Source organism: Bubalus kerabau, chromosome 18, assembly GCF_029407905.1.
Source record: "Bubalus kerabau isolate K-KA32 ecotype Philippines breed swamp buffalo chromosome 18, PCC_UOA_SB_1v2, whole genome shotgun sequence".
Lineage (NCBI taxonomy): Eukaryota > Metazoa > Chordata > Mammalia > Artiodactyla > Bovidae > Bubalus > Bubalus kerabau.
In genome coordinates this window covers 41,766,675-41,794,118 of record NC_073641.1, presented here as the reverse complement: position 1 = coordinate 41,794,118, position 27,444 = coordinate 41,766,675, and the positions used below count along the sequence as shown (strand labels likewise).

At 42.3% G+C, this 27,444-nt stretch overlaps 1 protein-coding gene across 5 annotated transcripts in view; it reads right to left on the bottom strand.

The window, feature by feature from the left end:
• ADAMTS12 (ADAM metallopeptidase with thrombospondin type 1 motif 12) overlaps positions 1-27,444 on the bottom strand; it is a 384,678-nt gene that overhangs the window by 327,375 nt on the left and 29,859 nt on the right. Inside the window, exon 1 of one of the 5 annotated variants that reach the window (XM_055554962.1) lies at positions 18,564-18,700. The exons of 3 other annotated variants lie outside the window; for them this stretch is intronic. In XM_055554962.1, coding sequence (XP_055410937.1) covers positions 18,564-18,581 — 18 coding nt within the window. In that variant the 5' untranslated portion in view covers positions 18,582-18,700. Of the gene's footprint in view, positions 1-7,145; positions 7,978-18,563; positions 18,701-27,444 lie in introns of those variants that run through there. One more of the 5 variants, XM_055554961.1, reaches the window with a different exon arrangement.

Here is a 27,444-nt window from a genome sequence, read left to right as displayed (position 1 = left end):
TGCAGAACTGCAGCCACCCCATTTGGAGGGCAGTGGGTCCCCTGCTACATTGCCAAGCATTACAGGGCCACCAGGTTTCTTCATAAAATACTGAATCAGAGTCTAAAATAAGCTCCAACAATGCATTAATTTGAGTTTATGAATACTGAAGCTTAATGACCCTTAGTAACATACAGGAATGGTTGCTATTAAATAGCTCTCCGTCATCCACTTAGCAACTAAACCAGACTAAACCAGCCATCCACAAAAATTAAAACTGATGGAACTGCAAGCATCACTCCCCTCATAAAGACCTGGCCCGATAGAAGGCTGTTCAAGGCTAACAAGTAGACCTGGAACAGTGCTTTCAGGATCAGCCTCAGCATGTGCCTTGGCTCAGGCGTGTCCAACTCTTTGTGACCCTCATGAACTACAGCCCACTAGGCTCCTATGTTGATGAGATTTTCCAAGCAAGAATACTGGAGTGGGTTGCCGTTTCCTTCTCCAGGGGATCTTCCCCATCCAGGGATCGAGCCCACATCTCTTGTGTCTCCTGCATTGCAGGCAGATTCCTCACCCTCTGAGCCACAGGGGAAGCCCTTGTTCAAGATCAACCCTGATGAAATGCCCCCACTTCTGAGCACCTTCAACCAGGATCAGATCACATAGTGCGGCATAAGCAGGGGAAGGTCAGTCTTACTTACATCGAAGAAACTGATGAAAAGTTATAGATAGAATTTTGTACTTGTAGCTCAGGAAAACTGTATTTCCTAGTCAATCAACAATAATAAAACATAAGACCCAAATGTTTGTTTACTTATTTCTTTAGTGGTAGTCAGGAGTAGTTTATAGCTCAAAGATAAGAGCTGAGTTCTGAAGTCACTATGGAAAATCAAATCCTGGATTTTCTAATTTTTAGTGTGAAATTAGACAAATTAGCTAACTATTCTAGGCTTTAGTTTCTTTATCCATAAAGTAGAAATAATAATAGTCTCTACATACAGGGTTCCTATAAGAATTAAAGGATATAATTCAAGGGTTGGCAAACTCTGGTCCATGAGCCAAACCCAGGCCACTTGTTTTTGTAAATAAAGTTTTATTGGAACACAGTCACATTCATTCATTTATGAATTGTCTATGGCTACTTTCACACTGCAACAGGAAAGCTGAGGAGCTGTGACAGAGACTGTGTGGCTCCCAAAGACTGAAAAACTTGCTATCTAACCTTTCACCCAAAAAATGTGTTCTCTGACAGAATCCACCTACATCATTTTGCACTACTGCTGGTATGTGAACATTTAGCTATTGTTTCATATGTAGGCTTTTGCATTCTGTTACTTACCAAAATTAACTCATGAATTATCAGGAGATATGAAGCAGAGATATATGCATTAGCAGGCATATTTTTACCACTGTGCCACCTGAGAAACCTATATTATACGCACACACACACACACACATATATAGGCATTAAAGTGAAAGTGAAGTCGTGCAGTTGTGTCCAACTCTTTGCGATCCCATGGACTGTAGTCTACCACTCTCCTCCGTCCATGGGATCTTCCAGGCAAGAGCACTGGAGTGGGTTCCCGTTTCCTTCTCCAGAGGATCTTCCCAACCCAGGGATGGAACCCAGGTTTCCTGCATTGTAGGTAGACGCTTTACCGTTAGTTTTACATATAATGATTTAGTAAAACATATACATATATGTAAAACGAAATCACTTTGCTGTACATCATAAATTAACACAACATTGTAAATCAACTATACTTCAAATTAAAAAAATTTTAATTGAGAAAACAGTTACTTTGATTGGAGCCATGGTGGGAGGGCTGGAAAAATACCACATAATTATGTAGGTGTTCCTTAGAACCAATACAAAGTAATTGAAAACATGAAGTTCAAAGTCTAAATGCCAGAGGGCTTTTTCTCTGATTGTCATGTGCATTTTTATTCTCATCTATTACTCTAGAAAGGCACAAAAGCAATGACTAGCAAGAGCATAAAGTAAGTACATCCCTAATAGCCCTCCTAGAACAAATGGAGACAAATTAATGGATTCTTAGGTCACTCTGGCTGCATAAAGTCGCTTCCTTACCTCATATTTTCTACTCTATGCATTGCCAAAGGGACCACTTTGAAAAAAAAACAAGATGGGCAGATGTTCTATTTGCTTGACAATTTTCGAGTGTGGACTCAGGAGGAAATCTTGACATCTCAGGCAGAATCTGTCTTCTGAGAAAGATTTTTCAGTCAGGAAGCTGAATTTCTGATATCAAGCAAACAATCTTTTTTAGTCAGGAAGCTGAATTTTTGATATCAAACAGACAAACACTAGATGCAGAAGAAGGCTGAGTACCAAGATGGCCAAGAAAACAGCCCCAGGCTAAGAGGACCTGGAAAATGTAACTGAAAAGCTATTCTTCAAAGCCAGTGGTGAAAAACACTCAGCCCCTTCTTTGGGGGATGCACCTGCTGTACTTGGCAAGCTGCTGAGAACAGATGAGGCAGCCTGACAAAGTCAAGTCACTCACAAGAACGTGGTGTTTTGTAACATTCAGAACATTGACTTCAGCTTGATAAGCCTAAACTGGCTCCCTGTATAGCTGGACTGCATCCAGCTCATTATACTCAAGGTAAGATCAAGTTCCTCATGGCACAGTCTATGATATATTTACTTCCAGATCAAGTCAAGATTTAAGATGAGGATGAGGTCTTTGCTGGCTAAAAATGTCAAATGGACAAACTAATGAACAACAACCGTGAAACTCTCTCCAGGAGATCAAGGACACTGAAACAAAACTTATCTGATAGTCCCAGGCCACTTCAGAGGTTTAGATCATCTCCAGTTATTCAATGGAACATTAATCTAGTTGCTGCTGTAAAGGAATTTTGATGACATCATTAAGGTACCAAATCAGTTGACCTTAAAATATGGAGATTATCAGAGTGGCCATGATATAATCACATTAGCCCTTTGACATCAGATGACTTGTCACGGGGGAAGAAAGAAGAGATGGGAAGCATGAGAGAATTTGATGCATCATTGCTAGTCTGAAGACAAGAGGGTGGCCATGTGGTCAGGAATGCTGGTGGATTCTAGGAGCCAGTAGTCTCTGACTTACAGCCAGAAAGAACCACAGTCCTACAACCACAATGAACTAAGCTTAGAGACAAACTTTTCCCCAGAGCCTTAGACAAAAACTCAGCCAACAAAACATCTTGGTTTCGGACATGTGTTCCTCTCAATAGAGAACCATGCCATGTTCTGCCAGATTTCTCACCTACAGAACTCTGAGTTAATAAATAGGTGTTGTTTCAAAGTCTCTAAGTTTGTGATAATTTGTTTTAGCAATTAGAAAACTAATTCTCAGCAAATTTCCCCTTGAAACCCACTTCCCTTCACTCATATGCATTTCTGTGATTAACATGTAGATTTTAATTTGTATAGGTTCCTTAAAAAATAGATAGATCCTTATTTTGAATATGTAGTTGAAGTTGTTGCTGTTGTTTAGTTGCTAAGTTGTGTCCAACTCCTAGCCCACCAGGCTTCTCTGTCCATGAAATTTCCCAGGCAAGAATACTGGAATGGGTTGCCATTTCCTTCTCCAGGGGATCTTCCTGACACAGGGATCGAACATGTGTCTCCTGCACTGGCAAGTAGATTCTTTACCACTGAGCCACCAGGGAAGCCCTGTAGTTGAATTTACATCAATAGTATTGTGCCATGTATCCCACACTATTTATTAATTTTTTTACATCTATGTTGTTAAGATCTATACATGTTGCTATGGTGATATTTAGCAAGTTTCTTCTGTTACAAAGTATGTATTCTGTAGTATCAACTACATTTTTATTAATGCATTCTTCTAAGTTGGCCTTCAATTCTCTGATACCAAAACCAGCACTATAATAAGCATCCCTTGTATGTCTCCTCATGATCTTATCTTAGAATACCCCTGGAGTACATACCCAGGAATTGGATAAACATGTCACAGACTATATGACAGTTATCAAATCACTGTCCCAAATGTTATACCAGGATACTTGCTAGATAGTGCAAGGATTCCTATTTTCTACCTCTTTTAAGATTTGACATTACCAACTTGGTAATCTTTGTCAGTCTCCCGGGTATAAAGTGTTATCTAGTTCTTCTAATTTGCATTTCTCTGAATCAATAATTTTGAGTGTTACTTCATATAGGTTATATGTATTAAAAATAATATGTATTAACAATTTGGATTTCCCTTTTTGTGAATTTCCTGCTTGTATGCTTTTCCAATTATTTTTATGTTTCCCATCTTTTTCTAGATTTGATTAGCTATATGTTCTAGAAATTGATTTCTAGAAAGTTCTTGTATCTTTTGGAGATCAGACTTTTCTGGTATCTCCCAATGTAACTTGGAAATCCTCAATTTTATATAACCACATTCATCAATGTTTTGCTTTATAGCTTGTGCTTTACTGGAATACTTATTAAGAAATATTTCCCAGCATTAAGTCACCGAAATAGTATTCAGTACTTCTCTGGACTTCATATTTTTACCTTTTTCATTTCAGTCCTTAATCCACCTAGAGTCCAGATCTGTATGAGACTCTAGTTTTACTTTTCTCCATATTGTAAGCCAGTTTTCTTACCACCATCTGCTCAACAATCCACCCTGGGTAGAAGCAAGATGAGAAATATGGATGTGAGTGGGGCTGGAAAGCCAAAGTCATCCCACCATGCTTTGGAAGAGGGCATGATGCAGTGACTCAGATGTTGGTGGTGGAAGACGTAAAGGGAAGGGTCCATCCCAGGACATACTGTCCTGAACATCCTCTCTGGCCCATGTGCGATCATTACTAACCTCTGATTTGTCTGCTTCTATTGAAAACAATAGTTCTTTTCCACTTGGGGGGTATGGTAGAGAGGGTCATGCTGACATATGGTTAGACACATGTTTATGTAACCACGTAAGCCTTGGTTACATCAGCAGTTGGCATTACCCACACTGCACTGAACGTGTTCCAATTCATCTTCAAATTTTTTTCATCACAAAACTGATAAAGTCTCAATAAAATTAAAAAATGGCATAACTTCTTAGGCCAGTGATGGGTGAAGAATCCATTAAAAAGACCACACTAGTGAGCTGCACCTCCCCAAGCTGGCCTTCCCTGAACAAAACAAGAGGGAAGACCCTGGGGCCTTCCCTCAAGGAAGGACTGTAGGACTTGGTTTCAGAGACCAGGCATCCTGAATTGCCTGGTTAAAAAGGCCTTCATCTTTCATGGTATACTTTAATCTCACTGCTCTTTTTTAAAGTTTTGGGGGAAAGCTTTCCATTCCTCTTCTCACTCATCCAGGCCCTTCCCTCCCCATCTTTTCAAAGAGCACACAACTGACTTTCTGCTCTATCTTTTCCGACCCTCAATTTCTAATTTGGCCTGGAAACTCAGAAGTGATTTCCCAGGAATTGCATGGAAAGAGGATCTGACCCCTGGCCTTTGAGCTGCCCCTGCCTTCTTTAACCCCCATGGACTTTAATAATTAGGTCCTCCTGAGGCCTTTCTGTTCCCTGAACTCATTGCCTGGAAACAGCTCCCTTCCACAGCTGTGGGCAGATTCCACCAAGTCAACCAACCACAGTCAGCAAGCACAAAGCCGCCTATGGAAGCCCTGCTAATGTCAACCAGCTCTCCTCAGTTCTCATGGAATTCAGCCTCACTTTACTGAGGAATCCACTTGGCACCCATGATGGAAAATCCAGGGCCTTCCCAGGAGAGTCACCAGTCTCAAGGCTCCTCGGTGGCACTAAGAGAGTACCTCCTCTCCATGCCCTCTTGGTCAGTCTCTATCTCTGACCCCATAAAACATTAGTGTCCTAAACCCTGACATTACAAAGGAAGGCATGCAAGACATCGCAGGCTAGAAAGAGGCCAGGGTCACTGGATGTAAATCACAGCCAGGAAGAGGATGTGGCAGCCATGGATTTCATGGATTAGAGGAGAAGAAAGCATGGGGCAATAGTGGGGCAAAGGGGAGGGATTATGAGGAAACAGACCTGAGTGAAATTACCCAAATAGAGAGGTAGAGGGAGGAGTAGTAGGGAGAGATGAGTAGCAAAAAGGGGTTAGGACAACAGGAATGCACATTTGGTCTACAGAGCAACTGACCTAAGGCCAGTCTAATTACATGAGGATATTTATTTTCGAAAGGGAAGATAATCACAAAATGGTCAGCCCACCAAGAAAGCAGCTGATTGATATAGAACAAAGAAAGGCCTATGAGCAGAGCATCGTAACAACTTAAAAGTCACTTATGAAAGAATTCTGCCTTCTCGTCAACTCCTTTTGCAAAAGAAAGGCCACACTGTAACTGTTGACAGTTGCTGGCTTCATGCCTCTGGTTCCTGATTTAATTCCATCTTCAAAATGATTTCCATCATAATATGTTACAGACTCTTGCCTTATGAAGCATGCACACATGCACTCATACATAACTCAAAACAGCCCCAGAATACAAATGGAAAAAAAAATGGCAATAATAATAAGAGAAAACAATAGATAATATTTATGATGTTCAAGACACTCTTTTAAGCACATGTTATATGTTAACTCACTGAATCTACACCCCATAAAATAGCTACTGTTTACATTCCCATATATCGAGGCAGATGGAGATTGACTATCTCATCTAAGACCATACAGTGAGAAGGGGACAGAACTGGGATTCCATCCATGCCCTCTGGCTCCACAATTCATCACTAAAACCAGTCTGTCCCACGGCCTTTTCGATAATGGTGATTCATCTGTCCAGCAAAAATAAACAATGACCTTGAGTCAAGCTTCCTTGTGAAAGATTCCTCACTAATTAGCCCATACAGTAGTCTAGCTGCTAAAGGCAAATATTTTGCATGACTTATTGTATCTCAAGTAACTAATAGCAAGAGGCACATCACTGGTTCCAATTGAAGTGCCCTCTTTCCATCTTGTATCTAGTTGGTCCTCAACCTGGATGACTTCTCACCCCCCAGACCACATGGGAGACAGCACTACCAAGCCAAGAGCTTGCCTCCATCTGAATCTCCTGAACAGCTTAATTACTGACAGAATGAGAGGTGCAAATTAATCTGGCCCTGCCATCATCTCTTTATTCTGGCTGTTTTCCTAATTACTAGCCCACATACCTTCACAGGAAACAAAATACGGCAAATGAACGGGCCCCAAGATGAAAACTTCAGGTGACGGAGACAGTGATGAAAACCCTGCCCCAAAGCCAAGGTGACTTTAGGAGCTTGAAGTAGGCAGGTCCTCTCAAATATCTCCAGACACCCAGGGAGAGTCCTGCCAGGAATGATGAGGTAGAGCATGTTCCCTATCAGGAGAAAGGGGATCACAGGAGCCTTGAAGGGAAGCGGTACCAAACATAGTTACTCCCCTTCTGAAGAATGCAGCAATTTCCATGGGTTTCAGGTGCTCACCAAGACCACCACTGATGACCTCTTGCTAAAATCACCTGGAAAGTTTCATGTGGAAGAAGGAGAAAGAGTATCTGCCATTTACTTTCTAAAGGCAAAATCTGGAAGTCTGTGCAAAGACCAATGGTTAGAGTAATTAAATAGGAAATGGGATCTTTTATTCATTTCTAAGTTGTACCATGGACTCCTGTGAGCTTCATCAAAATCTGGAAGCTTCCCATGCCTCCGTTTCCTCACTGGCACCATACAAAGAGAGGATGTGTTTTGCAGAGACAGTGATCTAATAAATAAATGATCATTTTGTGAGAAAAAAAAAATCTACGGGCATGGGCACTGTATACCTATTTAAAGTTACAGCCTGAAAAGCAAAAATAATCAATGTTGTTGGAATTTTCACAAACACAAAATGGAATTTCCTTTTCTTGTTTCAATTGAGTTCCATTAAACTGACAGGCAGGCAAATGTGTTATACATCAAAAACTTTACAACACATAATGTGGACAATTTCTCCCACTTGGTCAGCATATGTGCAAGAAGAAAATTTCCACTCAGCACTAGAGAGGTGGTGGTGTCTTCCCTCGATATGTTTGGATTTGGGGACAATGATTCAATGTCTGCTTATTTGGAATAACTGTTTACGAAAGAGCTGAATTTCCCCTTCTTTAAATAGAACCCATACTTTACCTCACTTAAATCAATATAAATATATGGCTCACTCCATCTGACTCTCACCCATGCATCAGAGACAACCGTGGGAGGCAGAGACCAGACTGAAAACTGACCTGCATCAAAAAGTGAAGGAGAATAAGACCGCTTGCTTATTTGCTCACCCTTTGGGGCAACTTTTTTGCTTCCTTTTTTTTTTTTTTTTTTTTGTCTTCAGGTCTATACAGTCCTCTTTTTAGCATAGATTTCAGGAACATACTTGTTTCTCTCTATTAAGAGCTATTCCAGGAGTACAACAGCAGTGAATAAGTCACTATGAATAAAAGTTGTGAGTCATTGCCCCCTCATTTTATAAAGGCACACAGGACATCAGTGTGAAATGATAAGGATGAATAATGAAGGTAGGAGTGTGATAGGGGAGGAGAGGAAATACAATTTCTGTTAAAAAAAAAAAAAAAACTCTGCTTTGAAAAGTTCCAAGTCTGCCTCAGGGCACAGAGCACTTGGTTTTTTAGTTCTTAAGTCATTAGACAATTGTTTTTTTTTGTTTTGACTTAAGCTCAAAAGGGGCAGAATGAGAGGGGGATTTCACTTCTCTCTTTAGTATTTTTATGAATGTGGTGTATTAAATAAGATGTACCACTTTTATATTTAGAAAAAACAATGAAGGTTATTTTTAAAACAAGTTCTTCACATTCTTGAGAATGGAACGGTTTTCTTGCAAAGGCGCCTCCTTAACACTGAGCTGCCTGCCAGGTATGTGTCAGGGAGTGACTGAGCCCTCACTCGGGAACCCATGACCAGCTCTGAACCAGGGGCTCGCATTCCAGAGGGCTAGGGCCTGCCCTTCTCCACACAATTCCACTTGGGGAGTCAGGAGGGCAAGGCCCACCTGCCAAGGTCAGATCAACCCCTCCTAACTGCACACACACCCACACCCACACACACACATTTCACCCAAGTTCCCTGAGCAGACAGGAATTTAAGACAGATGTCACCAGATCCTTGGAGGACGAGAACACAGCGTTCCAACTGTGAGACACAGACGCTGGCCAAGAATGCAGCTTTCAAATGCCTGCCTAAAACACAGATTTAGGTCACAAGTACAAGGAGGAGGACCAGACTGATTCCAACTCACCTAAAATTTTGGGAATAATCAAGACCAAGGTGGCACGTGGGGACAAGAAAACAAGAAGCAGAAAAGTCATCAACCTTTGTGGCAACATGAGCCACAGTAATATCAGTGGGACAGAAATAACAACCACCATCTCTCTGGCACTCTGTAACCCAGGAATGGTATGAGACAGTTTTCAAATTCAGGACAAATGCTTTCTGACTCATTGGAAAAGACCTGATGCGTGGAAAGATTGAAGGCAGGAGGAGAAGGGGACGACAGAGGACAAGATGGTTGGTTGGCATTGGTAACTCAAGGGATGTGAGTCTGAACAAACTCCAGGAGATGGTGAAGGATAGGAAAACCTGGCATGCTGCAGTCCATGAGGTCTCAAAGGGTTGGACACGACTTAGTGACTGAACAACAACAATTTTACAAACAAGGAAAATGAGACTCAGAGAAGTTACTTTCCCAAGACTGCACAGTTAAAAAGCAGCTGAGCCAGGTTCGAAACCCCAGGCTAATTCCAGAGCCCCTGTCGTTTGCATTCAGGACCATAAGCTCCACAAAGTCAGGTCCCCAGTGGGGTCCATGATCAGCATCTATTGAAAAATGAAAGAACAAATAGCCGGGCCCTTCCCCAAGTTAGCACCATTTACTGAGAACCTACACTCCCAGGTAAGGATCTGTCAAGGATTAGCTCTAGTTCTTATACTAATTTTGCAAAATCAGTCTTATTATTCCCATTTTAGAACTGAGACAATGGAGGATTGGAGAAAATCTGTGCAACATCCTCAGGATTGGAAAATAGAGAACAGTATGAGACTTTCCCCCTGCCTGTAGAGAATTTACGATCAGACTGAGGAAAATACCATTTACCTATCCACCCCATTCCAGTACTCTTGCCTGGAAAATCCCATGGACAGAGGAGCCTGGTGGTCTGCAGTCCATGGGGTCGCTGAGGGTTGGACGTGACTGAGCAACTTCACTTTCACTTTTCACTTTCATGCATTGGAGAAGGAAATGGCAACCCACTCCAGTGTTCTTCCCTGGAGAATCTCAGGGACGGGGGAGCCTGGTGGGCTGCTGTCTATGGGGTCGCACAGAGTCAGACACAACTGAAGTGACTTAGCAGCAGCTATCAGCTACCTATCATCCAACATCCATCTATCTACAGTCTAGCTAAGCCATTTATGTTAAGCTTCAAATGCAAGGTATGTACTTCAGAAGCTCAGTACAGATACAAATATTCCTGTTTCTGTTTGTATTTTCTTGAAAATTCACTTGTAGAAATGCATTCCTCCAACGGAAAAAGCCCAGCAAATATGAGCACCAAATCTGGAAACCACTGGGCCATGACTGCTGTGGCTTGGTTGGGTGGAGGGAGAAGGCTGTTCACCAGCCACAAGACTGCCCCCTCAGCCTGGAGAAGCAGGTGGTACCAGTCTAAAATGGCTTGAAATCAGTCATATCTTCTTGTCTTTTCATACTGTTGATGGGGTTCTCAAGGCAAGAATCCTGAAGTGGTTTGCCATTCCCTTCTGCAGTGGGCAAGAATACACAGAAGAACTATCCAAGAAAGATCATCATGACCCAGATAACCAGGTGTGATCACTTACCTAGAGCCAGACATCCTGGAATGTGAAGTCAAGTGGGCCTTAGGAAGCATCACTACAAGCAAAGCTAGTGGAGGTGATGGAATTCCAGTTGAGCTATTGCAAATCCTAAAAGATGATGCTGTGAAAGGGCTACACTCAATATGCCAGCAAATTTGGAAAACTCAGCAGCGGCCACAGGACTGGAAAAGGTCAGTTTTCATTATAATCCCAAAGAAAGGCAATGCTAAACAATGTTCAAACTACCACACAATTGCACTCATCTCACACGCTAGTAAAGTAATGCTCAAAATTCTCCAAGCCAGGCTTCAACAGTATGTGAACCATGAACTTCCAGATGTTCAAGCTGGTTTTAGAAAAGGCAGAGGAACCAGAGATCAAGTTGACAACATCCCTTGGATCATCAAAAAAGCAAGAGAGTTCCAGAAAAACATCTGCTTCATTGACTATGCCAAAGCCTTTGACGTAGCCTTTGTTGTGTGGATCACAACAAACTGTGGAAAATTTTTAAAGAGATGGGAATACCAGACCACCTGACCTGCCTTCTGAGAAATCTGTATGCAGGTCAAGAAGCAACAGTTATAACTGGACATGGAACCATAGACTGGTTCCAAATTGGGAAAGGAGTATGTCAAGGTTGTATATTGTCACCCTGCTTATTTAACTTATATGCAGGGTACATCATGCAAAATGCCGGGCTGGATGAAGCACAAGTTGGAATCAAGATTGCCAAGAGATAGTATCAATAACCTCAGGTATGCAGATGACACCACCCTTATGGCATAAAGTGAAGAATAACTTAAGAGCCTTTTAATGAAAGTGAAAGAAGAGAGTAAAAAAGGTGGCTTAAAACTCAAATTTCAGAAAACGAAGATCATGCCACCTGGTCCCATCACTTTGTGGCAAATAGATGCAGAAACAATGGAAACATTGACAGACTTTATTTTGGGGGGCTCCAAAATCACTGCAGATGTTGACTGCAGCTATGAAATTAAAAGACACTTGCTCCTTGCAAGAAAAGCTATGACCAACCTAGATAGCATATTAAAAAGCAGAGATATTACTTTGCCAACAAAGGTCCGTCTAGTCAAGGTTATGGTTTTTCCGGTGGTCATGTACGGATGTGAGAGTTGGACTATAAAGAAAGCTGAGAGCCGAAGAATTGATGCTTTCGAACTGTGGTATTGTAGAAGACTCTTGAGAGTCCCTTGGGCTGCAAGGAGATCAAACCAGTCAATCCTAAAGGAAATCAGTCCTGAATATTCATTGGACGGACTGATGCTGAAGCTGAAACTCCAATACTTCAGCCACATGATGCAAAGAACTAATTCATTGGAAAAGACCCTGATGCTGGGAAAGATTGAAGACAGGAGGAGAAGAGGATGACAGAGGATGAGATGGTTGGATGGCATCACCAACTCAATGGACACGAGTTTGAGCAAGCTCCAAGAGTTGGTGATGGACAGGGAAGCCTGGCATGCTGCAGTCCATGGCATTGCAAAGAGCTGGACACGACTGAGAGACTGAACTTAACTGAAAACATTCAGGTAGCTCCTCCAACCCCTAGAAAAATGTCCCTCCCTTAAACCCAGACAGTCTCCAATGGGTGATTCACCTCCTGCATTGGTGTCAGCCTTCCTCAAATGTCCTCTATTAAAATGCAAATCCCCGTCCAGGTGGCACATTAAATTTCTGGGAGAGGAAGATGAAAGTCAGGACAACCAGCAAGGCTGGAAACAAATCCGTTCATTCAGCGAATCTTTAATATTCACTAGATATGAAACATGTAACAGTGAACACACGTGAATAAGACAAGACAAGGATTCCTCTGGTTTGGGGGGAACTTCCATTCTCGTTGGGGCAGTGGTGGAGACAGACAATAGTTTTCAGGCAATGAAGAAACAAAAATTAAGTTCTCTGCTGGGAAAGAAAGCAATGCAGTAATGGAGTGGTACGGCGGGCCATTGCTCAGCTGACTCTCAAAGGAGGTGATAAGCAAGCAAATGAAGAACTGAAGGGCCAGAAGGAACCAGAGGCCGGTAACGAATATTCTCACCAAAGACAGCAGCACACACAAAGAGCCCGAGGTATCCCCAAAACATCAAAGGCAGGCAGGAAGGCTGGAGACCTGACGAGTGGTATGCAAAATGAGCGGACAAACCCCTAAAGAGAGGTCATGTCAGCTTCTGCAGCAGGCGGGAGATTTTAGCCTATCAGTGGGGAACCACTGGAGGGGCTGAAGTGCACTGGAGAAAACCCAGTTTATGTATTTAAAAGGTGGCTGCTGCTGTTCTGTGCAGAATAAATCATACAGAGGTAATGAGCCCAGGTGGGGCTGGGGCAGCGGGGATGGACTAGAGTGAGAAGGGACATAGGGAGGAAGGAAGGACTTGAACTAAACTTTGGAGCCAGAATCAATGGGGCTAACGATGGCCAGGCCGCAGTGGTGGACGGTGCGAAGGGGGAGGGATCCCAGTCCCCATGCATTAAGCCAAATATATATTAATAATATAGTGTAATAATAATATTACAAGAAAGTCATCATAAGAGCCCTGATTACCACACTCACACAAATAAATTCCTTTGACAATGGACCACCTGGGTCCCCCAGGAAATTCTTGAAAAGCATACATTTCTTATAGGAATCTGACCCCATAGAGCAGGGAATGCCTTTGTTTCAGGGAATGCCTCTGTTTCTAGATGAATGGGATTCCTGGGCTCAGGTATGAGTATTTCCTCTACCTCTTCCAGCATCTGCAGATGCTTTTCTGCTTGGTGCTCCTTGGAGGGTATTATTATCTTGTGAAAGTTTTAAAGAATGAGTGGAGTGTGACAGAATACAGCCAAGGAGACAGATCCCGGACAGTGACTCTCTGGATTCAATCATGGAGTTGTCAGCACACACTTCCTACAACTAGAACACTGCTGAGAAGGAATTACTGGAAGAAACCACACTTAAAGCTTTTAACCAGAGAAGCAGATTTTCTGTTGGGCAAGGCCTGCCTTTCAGAAAACTTATGTTTAAAAAGTTTAAAAGTTGTATACAGTCGTATGATTAAAAAGTGTTAAGTCATTTCAGTTGTATCTGACTTTGTGACCCCATGGACTATAGCCCACCAGGTTCCTTTGTCCATAAGGTTCTCCAGGCAAGAATACTGGGGTGTGTAACCATTCCCTTCTCCAGGGGATCTTCCTGATCCAGGGATCGAACCCAGGTCTCCTACATTGGAGGAAGATTCTTTACAGGGAAGCCCATGATTAAAAAGGAAAAAAAAAAAAAAAACACCACTATCATTTACTAAGAACATTGAAATGTCACAATTAAATTAAATCAGAATTTACAGTTCAGCTTAATATCTCTCTCATTTTCTTAAAGTAAGAATCATCATGATCTCATTTTAATTAGTCTCCGCAACATCACCACAGAAATGCTTACATAGAAATTCCCCCATTGACTCTGGTGGACTCATATAGGTGTCTAGACTGCCATGATGAGCAAAGACTACACCAATTGAGAAAATATGAAGCAGTGGGGCCATCTTTCAAGAGTCTAAAGAACGAAAGAGGTTCAATCACAAGAACAGTGTCAATTACACGGTTTATTAGTCTTAGATCAGCCAGACTCAACTGAGTCAAAGGATTAAAAAAAAAAACTAACCTTAAAATAGAAAATGATAGCATCAGAGGAGAAGGCAGGAAAAGGGAGGCAGACAAAGAGAATTGTGGAGAACAAAGATATTAGAGGAGGAGAAGAAACTGGGGAGAGGAGAGAGAAGAAAGGAAGAGGCAGAAGCAGGAGAAAGATGGATGGTGAGGGAGAGGACCACTGCGGAGGGGACAAGGGGACAGAAGTGTGTAGCAGGAGAAAGGAGACAGGAGGGGCTCATCACAAAATATAGGTCATTTCCTAAGAGAAGTTGTGTCCCTCGGATAGACAACTGACTAAAACAGTTGGGAAGGATAGCATGGTTAAAGTAACTTCCTCTTGTTCTGACTGAAAAACAATGGACTCAGGACGTACCTACTGATGTTAACCTGAGATGCTACCCCAGCTCTGAGTCCAGCCTCCCTCAACCGCAGTTCCCTCACCAATAAAGTGAAGCAGGTCTTTGCAAATTTGACTCTTCTCTAATTAAAAAAAAAAAAAAAATCAGAACAGTGCTGAGATTAAGACCACAGTAACAGGAGGTCAGCTGTTTCAATCTCCTTGATGTGTGTCCTTTAAAAAGTCACTAAACTCATTTGTGCCTCAGTTTTCTTGCCTAGAAATGGCAGGTGGTAATAATATTTATCTTATAGGTTTCTAGTAAAGATTAAGTTAGATTGAAGCCTGGTCAGAAGGGTGAGTTATTTGTTAGCAGAGATCTTTTATTGTAAATTTCAAGTATCTACTAACCCATATGCGGGTGGTGTAGGCTAACCTTGATTTAGATCAGAATTTTGCTGCCTGCTCTTATTAGATGTTTGACAGTTGAACTAATGGGCATGTGCCCCTCCAAGCCATTCCTGGTGGCTCAGATGATAAAGAATCTGCCTGTAGTGCAGGAGACCTGGTTCAGTCCCTGGGTCAGGAAGATCCCTGGTAGAAGGAAATGGCAACCCACTCCATTATTCTTGCCTGGAGAATCCCATGGACAGAAGAGCCTGGTGGGTTACAGTTTGTGGGGTGGCAAAGAGTTGGACATGACTGAGCGACTTATACTTCTCAAGTCTACACATTACTGGATCACACTGAGACAAAGTGCAGTCCTTTCTTTAGAGAATCCCAGGACAGCCTCCTTGATGTGTGGCTGGCACTCCTGGCTGCAACCCTGGGAGGGATTAAGAGAACAGGGGTCTGCACTCCACGCTGAGGGAAGCAGACTGGACAGGGGCATCCTTGCTTGGTTCCCACTGAGGTCAAGCTTCTCACTTCCTAGGTTTGTCTACCCAGCACTTCAAAAATCCTATTAATACTGTGCTCCCTTGCCCCTATCTCCACCATCTTGATCACTGAAAAAAAGTTGTAAGCAGTTGTTCACTGAAACACAAGCAGTAAAAGCATAATAACTTAGCCCTGCTCCCCTGCTTTTGTCCATCCTTTTATGTTCACTATAAATACACCACAGGACTTTGCTTGGTACTTTCGTGAACTGGGAAGAAGAAAATTCTCTGTGTTTCAATAGGGTCGAATAAAGTGACTAGCTGTGGGGGAGAAAGATGCTACAAAACAAAGATGGCTTTGGCATCAAAGAATTCAAAGCTATTTTTCTAAATGTATTTTGATGAAAAGATTATTGTCTAAGCTACCGCCAAGTTCCCCATTCACTGACATTCCTGGATAGATCCTAAGTGTGTACTATTTGCAGAAAGAGGCTAAACTTTGAGGAAGGAGTACATGCCCTGGGAAGGTGTTCACTTAATGCATTTTCTCTAAAGCTTTACAAAAGCAGTGTGACCCAGGTCCGGAACTCAAAAGATTAGCACAGCCTATTTTATTCTTTTTCTTTTTTCACCTCCATGTTTATAAGAGCTTAATTTAAGAAATAACAATGCTCAGACTCTAGGGCCCCCTGCAGTGTTCAGATTCCTCTCCTCTCACTAGCTGTGAACAGGCAGGTTTCCTACCCACTCCCCTGCCTCCATTTCTTCACCCTACCTGTGAACTGACCACGGTTCACGTGGCATTCTAAGAGCTCAGAATCAGAAACCCAACAACCTGAATTCACTCAGCTGCTTACTAGATGCAAAAACTCAACTTCCTTAACTTTTCTTTGTCTCAATTTTTGCTTCTGTAGAGTGGAGAATACTACAGTACCACCTCATAGATTTGTGTGTGTGTGGCAACTCTTTGCATCCCCATGGACTGTAGCCTGCCAGGCTCCTCTGTCCATGGGATTCTCCAGGCAATTATAGTTGAAGTTAAATGAAAAAAAGCCATAAAGCATCTAGAGTAGGGTTCATCTGGTAATGTTACAGGGAAGAGTCAATTTTGACTCCTTCATGCTAGATCTGTTTCTTTAACTTTAAGCCTTATTTGTTTGCTTTTTTTTCTTTTGCCATTTTTGTTATTATAATCATACATAATGGCCTGCCTCAGAGAATCCTGCCCCTCTGCCTGTTAAGCTAAAGTGCCTTTGTTCATAACCCGATCCACCTCTAGATTACAGGAAGAAAGAAATTAACACATACCCCTGTCTGAGGCTTGCCATTCTAGGAGATAGCTGCAAGAATTAAATGGTCTTCTCACTTTGTTTTCCACACCTCTCCCCAATTCTAATCTATAAAAGAACCTGGCATCCAGACATCAACAGAAAGGTTATTTTGAGAAATTAGTCCACCATCTTCTCCGTCAGCCGACTTTCCAAAAAAAGTTGTATTCCTTGCCTCAACACCTTGTCTCCTGGATTCATTGGCTCCTTCTGCAGCGAACAGATCGAGCTTGGACTAGGTAACAGTAACTTTCCTAGCAATCACAGTATCAGCTCTCTGCTCAAGACCTTAGGAATGAAGCAGCCTTCCTCCCACCTTGGTCCTCTGCCACACTGAGACCCTGTATCCCCAAGGCCAACCAACAGTTGTAGGAATGATCTTCAGCCCACAGATGCAGCCTCTGTCCCATTTCTGATCTAGCTGTGTATCAGCCTCAGGCCCCCAGCTACCAAGGCCTGCAGTTTAACACAAAGATTCAGGAGGCTAGAAACTCCCACATCTTCTAAGCTGAGCTGCCTGCATGCCCGGTCCTGGAATGTTTGCCCAGTCTCTGAGACCAGCCTTCAGCACAATCTCTTGGCTCATACGTCAGTCCTGGATTGTCAAGGGGAACTCTAGACTACTCAGGCAGGTCCTGAAATTCACAGCCCTGATATCCCAGGGTTCAGAGGCTCAGGACACTGCTGGAGTTCCCTTTACTTTGTGAACCCTAACCTCACACTTCTCTGCAGCTTCACCCTCATCCTCCTTGTGTTAGCAGAACAGATCTGACATTGGCGTCCAGCATCTCCCCATCCACCCAAAGCAAGCCCTTGTCCTGAATATGCTCTGCCTGCCGGTGGACACACTTGCACCTTAGCTGCGCCCCGTGAATAGGGAGCAGTACATCACCTTCGAGAAGCAGCATCTGGTCAACCTCGTGGGCTTCACGCCAGCCTCCAGACTAACTTGCCTCCAGGAGTGCATGCGGAGGGAACGCAGAGTAGGGAGCCCAATGCCTTCCTGGGCTCCCCACTCCCAAACCCCCACCTACCAGGCCAAGCAGCTCTTTGCCCTGGAGATCGAAATGAAGGTGCAGCAGCAGCAGAAGGACTCGGCTCAGGTTAGGACAGCCCCCAGATGTCTGTCAGGGGCCCAGGATCTGTGGGAACCGGCGCTGCGGACAGAAGGGCATAGCCTCCCACCCGGCACAGCCCTGAAGAGGTCAGCCCTGGAGGAGCCAGCTGAGATGGACTTCTGCCGTCCTCAGGAAAGCAGCAGGCGGAGCTCAGAGACCTACACAGCCATGTACTCACGACCTCTGTGGAAGTTAGGAGGGTTCAGCTTCAAGGGGGGCGTCTCCAAGGCTGTGGGGGTGCAGCCTGCACATCAGTGACCTGCTGCTACCTGGGCGCAGGCCATGTGCCCGAGATCCACGCCAACACCCCCATCGACACCCAAGACCCTGCCATTATTTTCTTTCAGCTAGAAATGTACAAAAGCACTGACACCCTCAAAAAGTCATTTAAAAAAAAAAACTTTAAAATGGGGGGGACTTACAAATAAAAAAATTCCCATCCAAGGCAAAGTTGTCTTCTCATTGCGCTCTGAGTCTTGGACCCCCTTGCTCTTCAGGGTCCCTGTTTCATCAGTGGTCCTCTATCTGTGTAGTGAGAGGCTCCCAGTGCCTTCTCTCAAGCCCCTCCCAACTTCCAAAAAGAGAAAGTCAGCTCACACATAACCTTGCTTCCTCTCCATCCAGTGACCTGTATTCTTCTTTTTCTTCTAAAAGAATCTGGAGCTTAATTTCCTCCCTATTACTCTTCTGTGTAATACACTGGGATTTCTGCCCTCCCCACATCACTGTTATGCATACCTAAGATTTTTAGGCCCTGACGCCTCTTCATTTTCCTCTTCACCCCACATCCTTCCTAACCCCGTGATCTCACACACCTGGATAACCAGGTGAACAGAATTAACAACATCCATGCATCAGATAACCCTGTCACACCCCTTCAACCATCTCTCAGCAGTGCTTCTCAATCACCAGAACAAAAGGATTATGATTTTGTGTTGCTAGGGCATCTAGGGATACAGGTTCATCTGTAACTCACAACAGAGAGAAAATCCTGTGTAATGAGCACAGAAGTGAAATGTGTTTTCCACGTGCCCTTTCAATCACAATTTCCTGTCACTGATTCCCATTCTTCCTTTTCAATGTTTACATAAATTTAGGGTGCTATACTTAGGGGTATATTTCAAGTTATACAGCTGAGTTGAAGGTCAAATAGAATTCACTGTGGGGATGGCTCCCCTATAAGTAAACTAGGTTTGCATCTAGCCTCAAAAGGAGGGTTAACAAAGAAACTTTTTAGAGCAAAAGCAGTTTAAAACAGGAGTTGTCCTCACTGTGATTTTAAACAGCTCTTCACACTAAATATTTAATAATATTATTAAATTTTTATTAATTTAATATTATTATTAAATATTACAATTTTGGTTAATTTATTAAAATTAATGTTAATAAAATTAAAAGTTACTTTATATTCACAATGCTTCATAAAGAACAATTGAGAAAACTCCAGGGGTGGCTGGAAAAACACAGGGAAATAGGAAGCCGGCATGGTTCTGGATACTGGGGGAACTTAGTCATATAACAGTTGGTGGAAACACCCTGCAGATGACTCATATAAAGACAGAAGACCCCAAGATACCAGGACAGTGGGTGTAACAACAATAGCTAGTGTAACAGTGAGATGTGAACGCTACGGATGGAAACAAAGGCCAGGACAGCTACCAAGGGCACAACCACACTTGGCGGGCACACAAGAAATACCAGGGAAGAACTGGGAATCTGTCACCAACCCAGCATGGGGGCGCAGAATATCTGAATTAGAAAGGTATTTGGTGGCCACTGGGACAAACACGGTCAAATTACAGACAACGTGCCCTTCCCTCTCCCTAGTCTCGCTCTACTCTTCTCTTCCTAAACAACTCAGTTTGATAGCTCTTAGTAGGGTAAAGGGAAGTAAGCAACTGCAGGACTAGGGTCAGGAGATTGAAGGTATGAGAAGAGCAGAGGTGGGAACGGAGCAGAGTGAAAACGATAACAGGCACAGGAGGGATGTGTGATGCAGGGCAACAGAACCTAGAACCCAGACAAAGGGAACAGGCATCCATGTTGATGGGAAAGTGGTACAGTGCTGGGTGTCAGAGCTGAAACAGAGAAAAATGACAACCCCAGAGGGAGACAGTCTAGCTAGGGAATCAAAGCCCAGTGGGCAGGCATGAGGGTTGGAGCCCAAGTAGGGTGAGGAGGGCACTCACATGAGGCATCTGGGCGGGTCACTAGCATGGAATGGAGGAGCCCAATTCAGTCAACAAGGGCATCTACACAGGAAAGGAGGTGGCTGTAGCCATAACAGCAGTGGAATATTGGTTATAAATAGGGGGACTCATCAAATGACTAAATATACTAAGAATAATGGAACTAGTTTTGTCACTGTCAGAGAGACAGTTTACAAATTTGGAAACAGAAAACAAGAATGAGGCTTATGTTGTTGGACTAGAATTGAATTTATTAGTATAAATTCATAATCTTCCAAATGTACAGATAAATATACTAATAGCTACAGATGTGACTGTGTTTTGATTTACATGTGTGTATCTATGCAGACGCACCTATTCCATTCAGTGGACCTGGAAGAGTAACACCCAATAGCAGTGAGCACATCTAATGTCCAGATCTTTGCTTCTACGTATCATTTTCAGGAAAGGGAGAAAAAGTTCCCTGAAGTAATGACTGATTCTAGAGCTAGGAAAGTACAAGATAAGTCTAGAATATCTTACCATACCCGAAAACAACAGAGTTGAGCAACAGAGTTGCTCAAATAGTGATAGATCAGGTCAAAAGGACACAGATCCCAGGCTGAAGGACTTTCATTGACCAAATTGAGATACATGAGCAACACAATAAATAATGATGTATTAGGATGCAAGTTCATACTAACTTCAATAAATGAATGTCTATGAGAAAGAGCATGTTTACATATTTTCAAAGTCCTTTCCCCCTAAATATTTATTAATTAGAGAGAGTAGAAAAACTTTCTGCTTTACACTGTTTTCTTTAGTTCCTCCAAGGTGCTTCCTTGGATATTTCCTGCTCCATGACCTGTTCACATGTTCCAGAAACACTCTCTTCCTTTTATCACACTTGTCCTTCAAACTCAGATCAAAAATTATCTTCTCCAAAAGCCTTCTCCCAAATCCCAGGCCTTATTGGGTCCCTATTTTATATGTTCCTGCAGCATTCATAGCACTTATCAACATCCCAATTATGTTTGCAATTAGTTATCTAATATCTAATACCAACAGCTAGGCACACCAACATCCTTCTTATATTACGGACATTTATTAGTGGTAGCAGTAAATGCTGATATTCGTACTTCTCCATGTAAGCATTCACTGTGGAATATTCCCAAGGTAGACATTGACAAAATGCAGAGAGAAATTAGAGAAAACAGTCAACAGATGCTTTATTGCACACTCCCTGAAGCAAGCTATAGTCACAGGCTTAAAATCCAGATCTTCCAGCTCCAAGTTCAGAGCTATGCCACAAGCCTCCAGCTCTCTTCTGGAAATTCCACAGTGCCCAATTTACATACAACTTCTGTTCTCCACAGAGACACTGAGCCTTTAAAAATCTACAGTAAGAATTCCCTTTCTTCTTAAGTCTGACTGATAGCTTATACTACTTAACCTTTAAAGGAAGACTATGAATAGCCAAAGGGTATATAAGATGTTCAACATCATTAATCATCAGGGAAATGCAAATCAAAACCTCAGTGAGGTATCAACTCACACCTGTCAGAATGGCTATTAGCAAAAAAAAAAAAAAAAAGCTAGGACTTCCCTGGTGGCCCAGTGGTTGAGAATCCACCTTGGAATGCAGGGCATGTGAGTGCAATCCCTAGCCCAGGAACTAAGATCCTGTGTGCCTCAAGACCCAGCACAGCCAAATAAATATTAAAAAAAAAAAGAATGTATTGTACAACATGGGGAGTAAAAAAGAAAAGCTGACAAGGTTGAGGAGGATGTGGAGAAACTGAACACTTATACACTGTGGGTGGGAATGTGAAACAGTGCCACTGCTTTGGAAAATAAAATGGATATTTCATAAAAACTTAAAAGGAGAACTACCATACAATCCACCAATGCCACTTCTGGGTAGATATTCAGAAGAATTGAAATCAGGATCACAACGAGTTATCTGCACTCCCACATTCATCACAGCATTATTCACAAAAGCAGAAACATGAAAATAACCAAATGTTCATCAACAGATAACAGACAAAGAAAATATGAAATACACACACACCACCATGGAATAGTATTCAGCCTTTAAAAAGAAGGAAATCTTACCATTTGAGACACCATGGATGAACCCTGCATTGGTAAACAATGGTACATTAACGATGGTAAGTACCTTGGCCACAGACTGGTCACAGTGTCAGCGGTGCTGAATTCCATGAGACCCTGGAAATTGTTCAGCCTTCATTTCACAGACAAGGAAGCTTGGACTGTGATGTATTAAGGGACTTGCCTCAGAACTCCTAAGAACTAGGAGCAGTGAGGCATAAAATGCAGGTTTCTCAACTCCATGTCCAAAGCTTTTGATTAATAAAAAAATAATATTCTCCATAAACCTAAATCACAATGGGCTGGGCTAGAGGTTGAATTAAAAGGGAAGAACAATCCATTTATCAAACTTGCATCTCTTTATTAAAACAGTTGAATGGAAACAGAATTAACTAGTTAAAAAAACTGAATCCTTTCCAGAAAAGGGATGTAAAGCTTTTATCAGTAGGTCTCAAATCCTTTCCTGTTCATTGGACAAGGCAAATGGCATCACAATCTTTCAGAGAGAAAGGGAAGGGAAACTAGTCAGAAGGGAAACTGGATGAGTGCCTTCCATCCATCCTTCAAGTTCAGACATGCTCCCTGCTCTAGTGCCATTTCAAACAAATGACGGTCGAGGATCTTTTACATCTTCACCTATAGTTGTCACTGTGATTTCATCCATATTCTGAACCAGAGCTTTAGATACAAATCCATTTCTGTGGACATCTTGTCAACAAACTGTGGGAAATTCTTAAAGAGATGGGAATACCAGACCACCTGACCTGCCTCCTGAGAAATTTGTAGGCAGGTCAAGGAACAACAGTTAGAACCAACAACTGACCAGTTCAAGATTGGGAAGGGAGTACGACAAGGCTGTATATTGTCACTCTGCTTAGTTAACTTAAATGCAGAGTACATCATGCGAAATGCCAGGCTGGATGAAGCACAAGATGGAATCCAGGCTTCCAGGAGAAATATCAACAACCTCAGATATGCAGATGATATCACTCTAATGGCAGAAAGTGAAGGGGAAGTCAAGAGCCTCTTGATGTAGGTGAAAGAGGAGAGTGAAAAAGCTGGCTTGAAACTCATCATTAAAGAAAATTAAGATCACGGCATCTGGTCCCATCACTTCATGTCAAATAGAAGGGGAAATCGTGGAAGCAGTGACAGTTTTTATTTTCTTGGGCTCCAAAATCACTGCAGACAGTGACTGCAACTGTGAAATTAAAAGATGTTTGCTCCTTGGAAGGAAAGCTATGACAAACCTACATCAGTTCAGTAGTAGCTCAGTCATGTCCGACTCTTTGCGACCTCATGGACTGTATGCGACCTCATGGACTGTAGCATGCCAGACTTCCCTGTCCATCACCAACTCCAGGAGCTTGCTCAAACTCACGTCCATCAAGTCAGTGATACCATCCAACCATCTCAGCCTCTGTTGTCCCCTTCTCCTCCTGCCTTCAATCTTTCCCAGCATCAGAGTCTTTTTCACTGAGTCAGTTATTTTCATCAGGTAGTCAAAGTATTGGAGCTTCAGCTTCAGCATCAGTCCTTCCAATGAATATTCAGGACTAATTTTCTTTAGGATTGACTGGTTTGATCTCTGTGCAGTCCAAGGGACTCTCAAGAGTCTTCTCCAACACCACACCTCAAAAGCGTAAAGTCTTCAGTGCTCAGCTTTCTTTATAGTCCAACTCCCACATCCATACATGACTATTAGAAAAACCATAGCTTTGACTAGACGGATCTTTGTTGGCAAAGTAATGTCTCTACTTTTTAATATGCTGTTTAAGTTGGTCATAGCTTTTCTTCCAAGGAGGAAGCATCTTTTAATTTCATGGCTGCAGTCACCATCTGCAGTAATTTTGGAGCCCAAAAAAACAAAGTCTGTCACTGTTTCCATCATTTCTCCAGCTATTTACCATGAAGTGATGGGAGCAGATACCATGATCTTAGTTTTTTGAATGTTGAGTTTTAAGCCATCTTTTTCACTCTCCTCTTTCACTTTCATTAAGAGGCTCTTTAGTTCCTCTTCACTTTCTGCCATAAGTGTGGTGTCATCTGCATATCTGAGGTTATTGAGATTTCTCCCAGCAATCTTGATTCCAGCTTGTGCTTCTTCCAGCCCAGCATTTCTCATGATGTACTCTGCATATAAGTTAAATAAGCAGGGTGACAATATATAGCCTTGAGGTACTCCTTTTCCTATTTGGAACCAGACTGTTGTTCCATGTTCAGTTCTAACTGTTGCTTCTTGACCTGCATACAGATTTCTCAGGGGGCAGGTAAGCTGGTCTGGTATTCCCATCTCTTTCAGAATTTTCCAGTTTTCTGTGATTGACACAGTCAAAGGCTTTGGAATAATCAATAAAGCAGAAGTAGATATTTTTCTGGAACTCTTGTGCTTTTTCAACAATCCAAGGGATGTTGGCAATTTGATCTCTGGTTCCTCTGTCTTTTCTAAATCCAGCTTGAACATCTGGAAGTTCACGGTTCACGTACTGTTGAAGCCTGGCTTGGAGAATTTGGGGCATTAGTTTACCAGCATGTCAGATGAGTGCAATCATGCGGTAGTTTCAACATTGTTTGGCATTGCCTTTCTTTGGGATTGGAATGAAAACTGATCTTTTCCAGTCCTGTGGCCACTGTTGTGTTTTCCAGATTTGCTGGCATATTGAGTGCAGCACTTTCACAGCATCATCTTTTAAAATTTGAAATAACTCAACTGGAATTTCATAACCTCCTCTAGCTTTGTTCATAGTGATGTTTCCTACAGCCTACTTGACTTTGCATTCTAGGATGTCTGGCTCTAGGTTAGTGATCACACCATTGTGGTTATCTAGGTCATGAAGATCTTTTCTGTATAGTTCTTCTATATTCTTGCCAACTCTTCTTAATATCTGCTGCTTCTGTTAGGTCCATACCATTTCTTTCCTTTATTGTGCTCATCTTTGCATGAAATGTTCCCTTGGTATCTCTAATTTTCTTGAAGAGATCTCTAGTCTTTCCCATTCTGATGTTCTCCTCTATTTCTTTGCACTGATCACTGAGGAAGGCTTTCTTATCTCTCCTTGCTATTCTTTGGAACTCTGCATTCAAATGGATGTATCTTTCCTTTTCTCCTTTGCCTTTCACTTCTTTTCTCAGCTCTTTATAAGGCTTCTTCAGACAACCATTTTGCCTTTTTTGCACTTCTTTTTCTTGGGGATGGTCCTCATCTCTGTCTCCTGTACACTTCTCCCACTGGAGAAGGGAATGGCAAACCACTCAGTATTCTTGCCTTGAGAACCCCATGAACAGTATGAAAAAGATATTACACTGAAAGATGAACTCCCCAAGTTGGTAGGTGCCCAATATGCCACTGGAGAAGACAAATCTAGATAGTGTATTGAAAAATAGAGACATCATTTTGCTAACAAAGATCCAGATAGTCAAGGCTATGGTTTTACCAGTAGTCATGTATGGATGTGAGAGTTGGACTATAAAAGAAGGCTGAGTGCCAAACAATTGATACTTTCAAACTGTGGTGCAGGAGAAGGCTCTTGAGAGTCCCTTGGACTGCAAGGAAGTCAAACCAGTCAATCTTAAAGGAGATCAGTCCTGAATATTCATTGGAAAGACTGATGCTGAAGGTGAAACTCCAATACTTTGGCCACCTGATGTGAAGAGCTGACCCATTGGAAAAGACCCTGATACTGGGAAAATTGGAGGCAAAAGGAGAAAGGAGCAGCAGAGAATGAGATGGTTAGACAGCATCACTGACTCAATGGACATGAATTTGAGCAAACTCCAGGAGACAGTGGAAGATAGAAGAGACGGGTATGCTGCAATCCATGGGGTCTCAAAGAGTCAGACACATCTTTGAGACTGAACAACAACTCTCTGCCCCACTCCTAAGACATACACACACAGTCTGCTCCTATATTTGCAATAAACACCAAGTTGTCTGGAAACTCCATGAGCAGATCATTTGCAGTGTTCTTTCCGTATCAAGCTACATAGAGGTTAGAAAAGAGGAAAGAAATTTATATAAATAAGTTAAATAACTTGTTATATAATTATATGAGTTATGTATATTTAAAATTAGATATAGTATCAACAGATATTTGAAATACATAAACTATTTTCAAAGTTCTATATACACATGTCTCATAAGTTAAATAAGCCTTACTGAACAAACAGCTCAACCTTGTGTGTTTGTTCTGCAGACATACTTTTAAAAATTATAAAAATAAAAATTATAAGAAAAAGAAAAGCCAAAGAGAGAGCCCAGAAAACCCACAACTGGGGGAGAAAATTGGTCCTTAGAGATAAGCCAAGAATGTTGGAGGATCGCAAAGAGAGAAGTTCAGTTGTAAACTTTAAAAAAAAAAAAAAAAATTGTTAGAAGAAAGGAAGCCTGCTTGGAAGGAAAGTAGTGCTATCTGATGACCTAGTCCGAGGCTGGAAGCTGTGCCTTTTTGAATTGTGTGACTCATTCCTTGGGACCAAAGCAGAAAGCAAGTGAGGAAAAAATTTCCAGAGAAAAATCTGTCTGTAAACAGGGTGGCGGGTAGTCAGGGCCTGGTGAAGGGGTGAGTCAATGACACGAAATGGGACTGCTTAGCATGAACTTTTGTAACTGATAAATCGGTTTCTCAGAATAGCTCAGTGTCCTCCCAGCAGTTTCACTGCAGAGCCTTGAAGGGACTGCAGTGAGGATGTGTGGTCTGGAAGTCAAAGAAGCTGGGTCTGGAAGGAGGCACTGGCGTAGGAAAGTCACTCTAAATGAACTCCTGGCTTATCTCAAGCAGGGAAACCAGCAAATCCAACAACACACACTACTGGGAAATCTCGGGTCTTTTTTTTTTTTTTTTTTAATGTGTTTGTTTAGAGGAAGATTTTCAGTGCTAAACTATTTGAAAAGCCTTTACAAGCAGATAACCAGGTATAATCCATGAAGAAGGCAAACAGGACATCCTGGTACTAACAAATGGTTATGGAAAAGTGGAAAAAGAAACATATGTGCACTTTCTCTCAGGCCCCAATGTATTCAGTC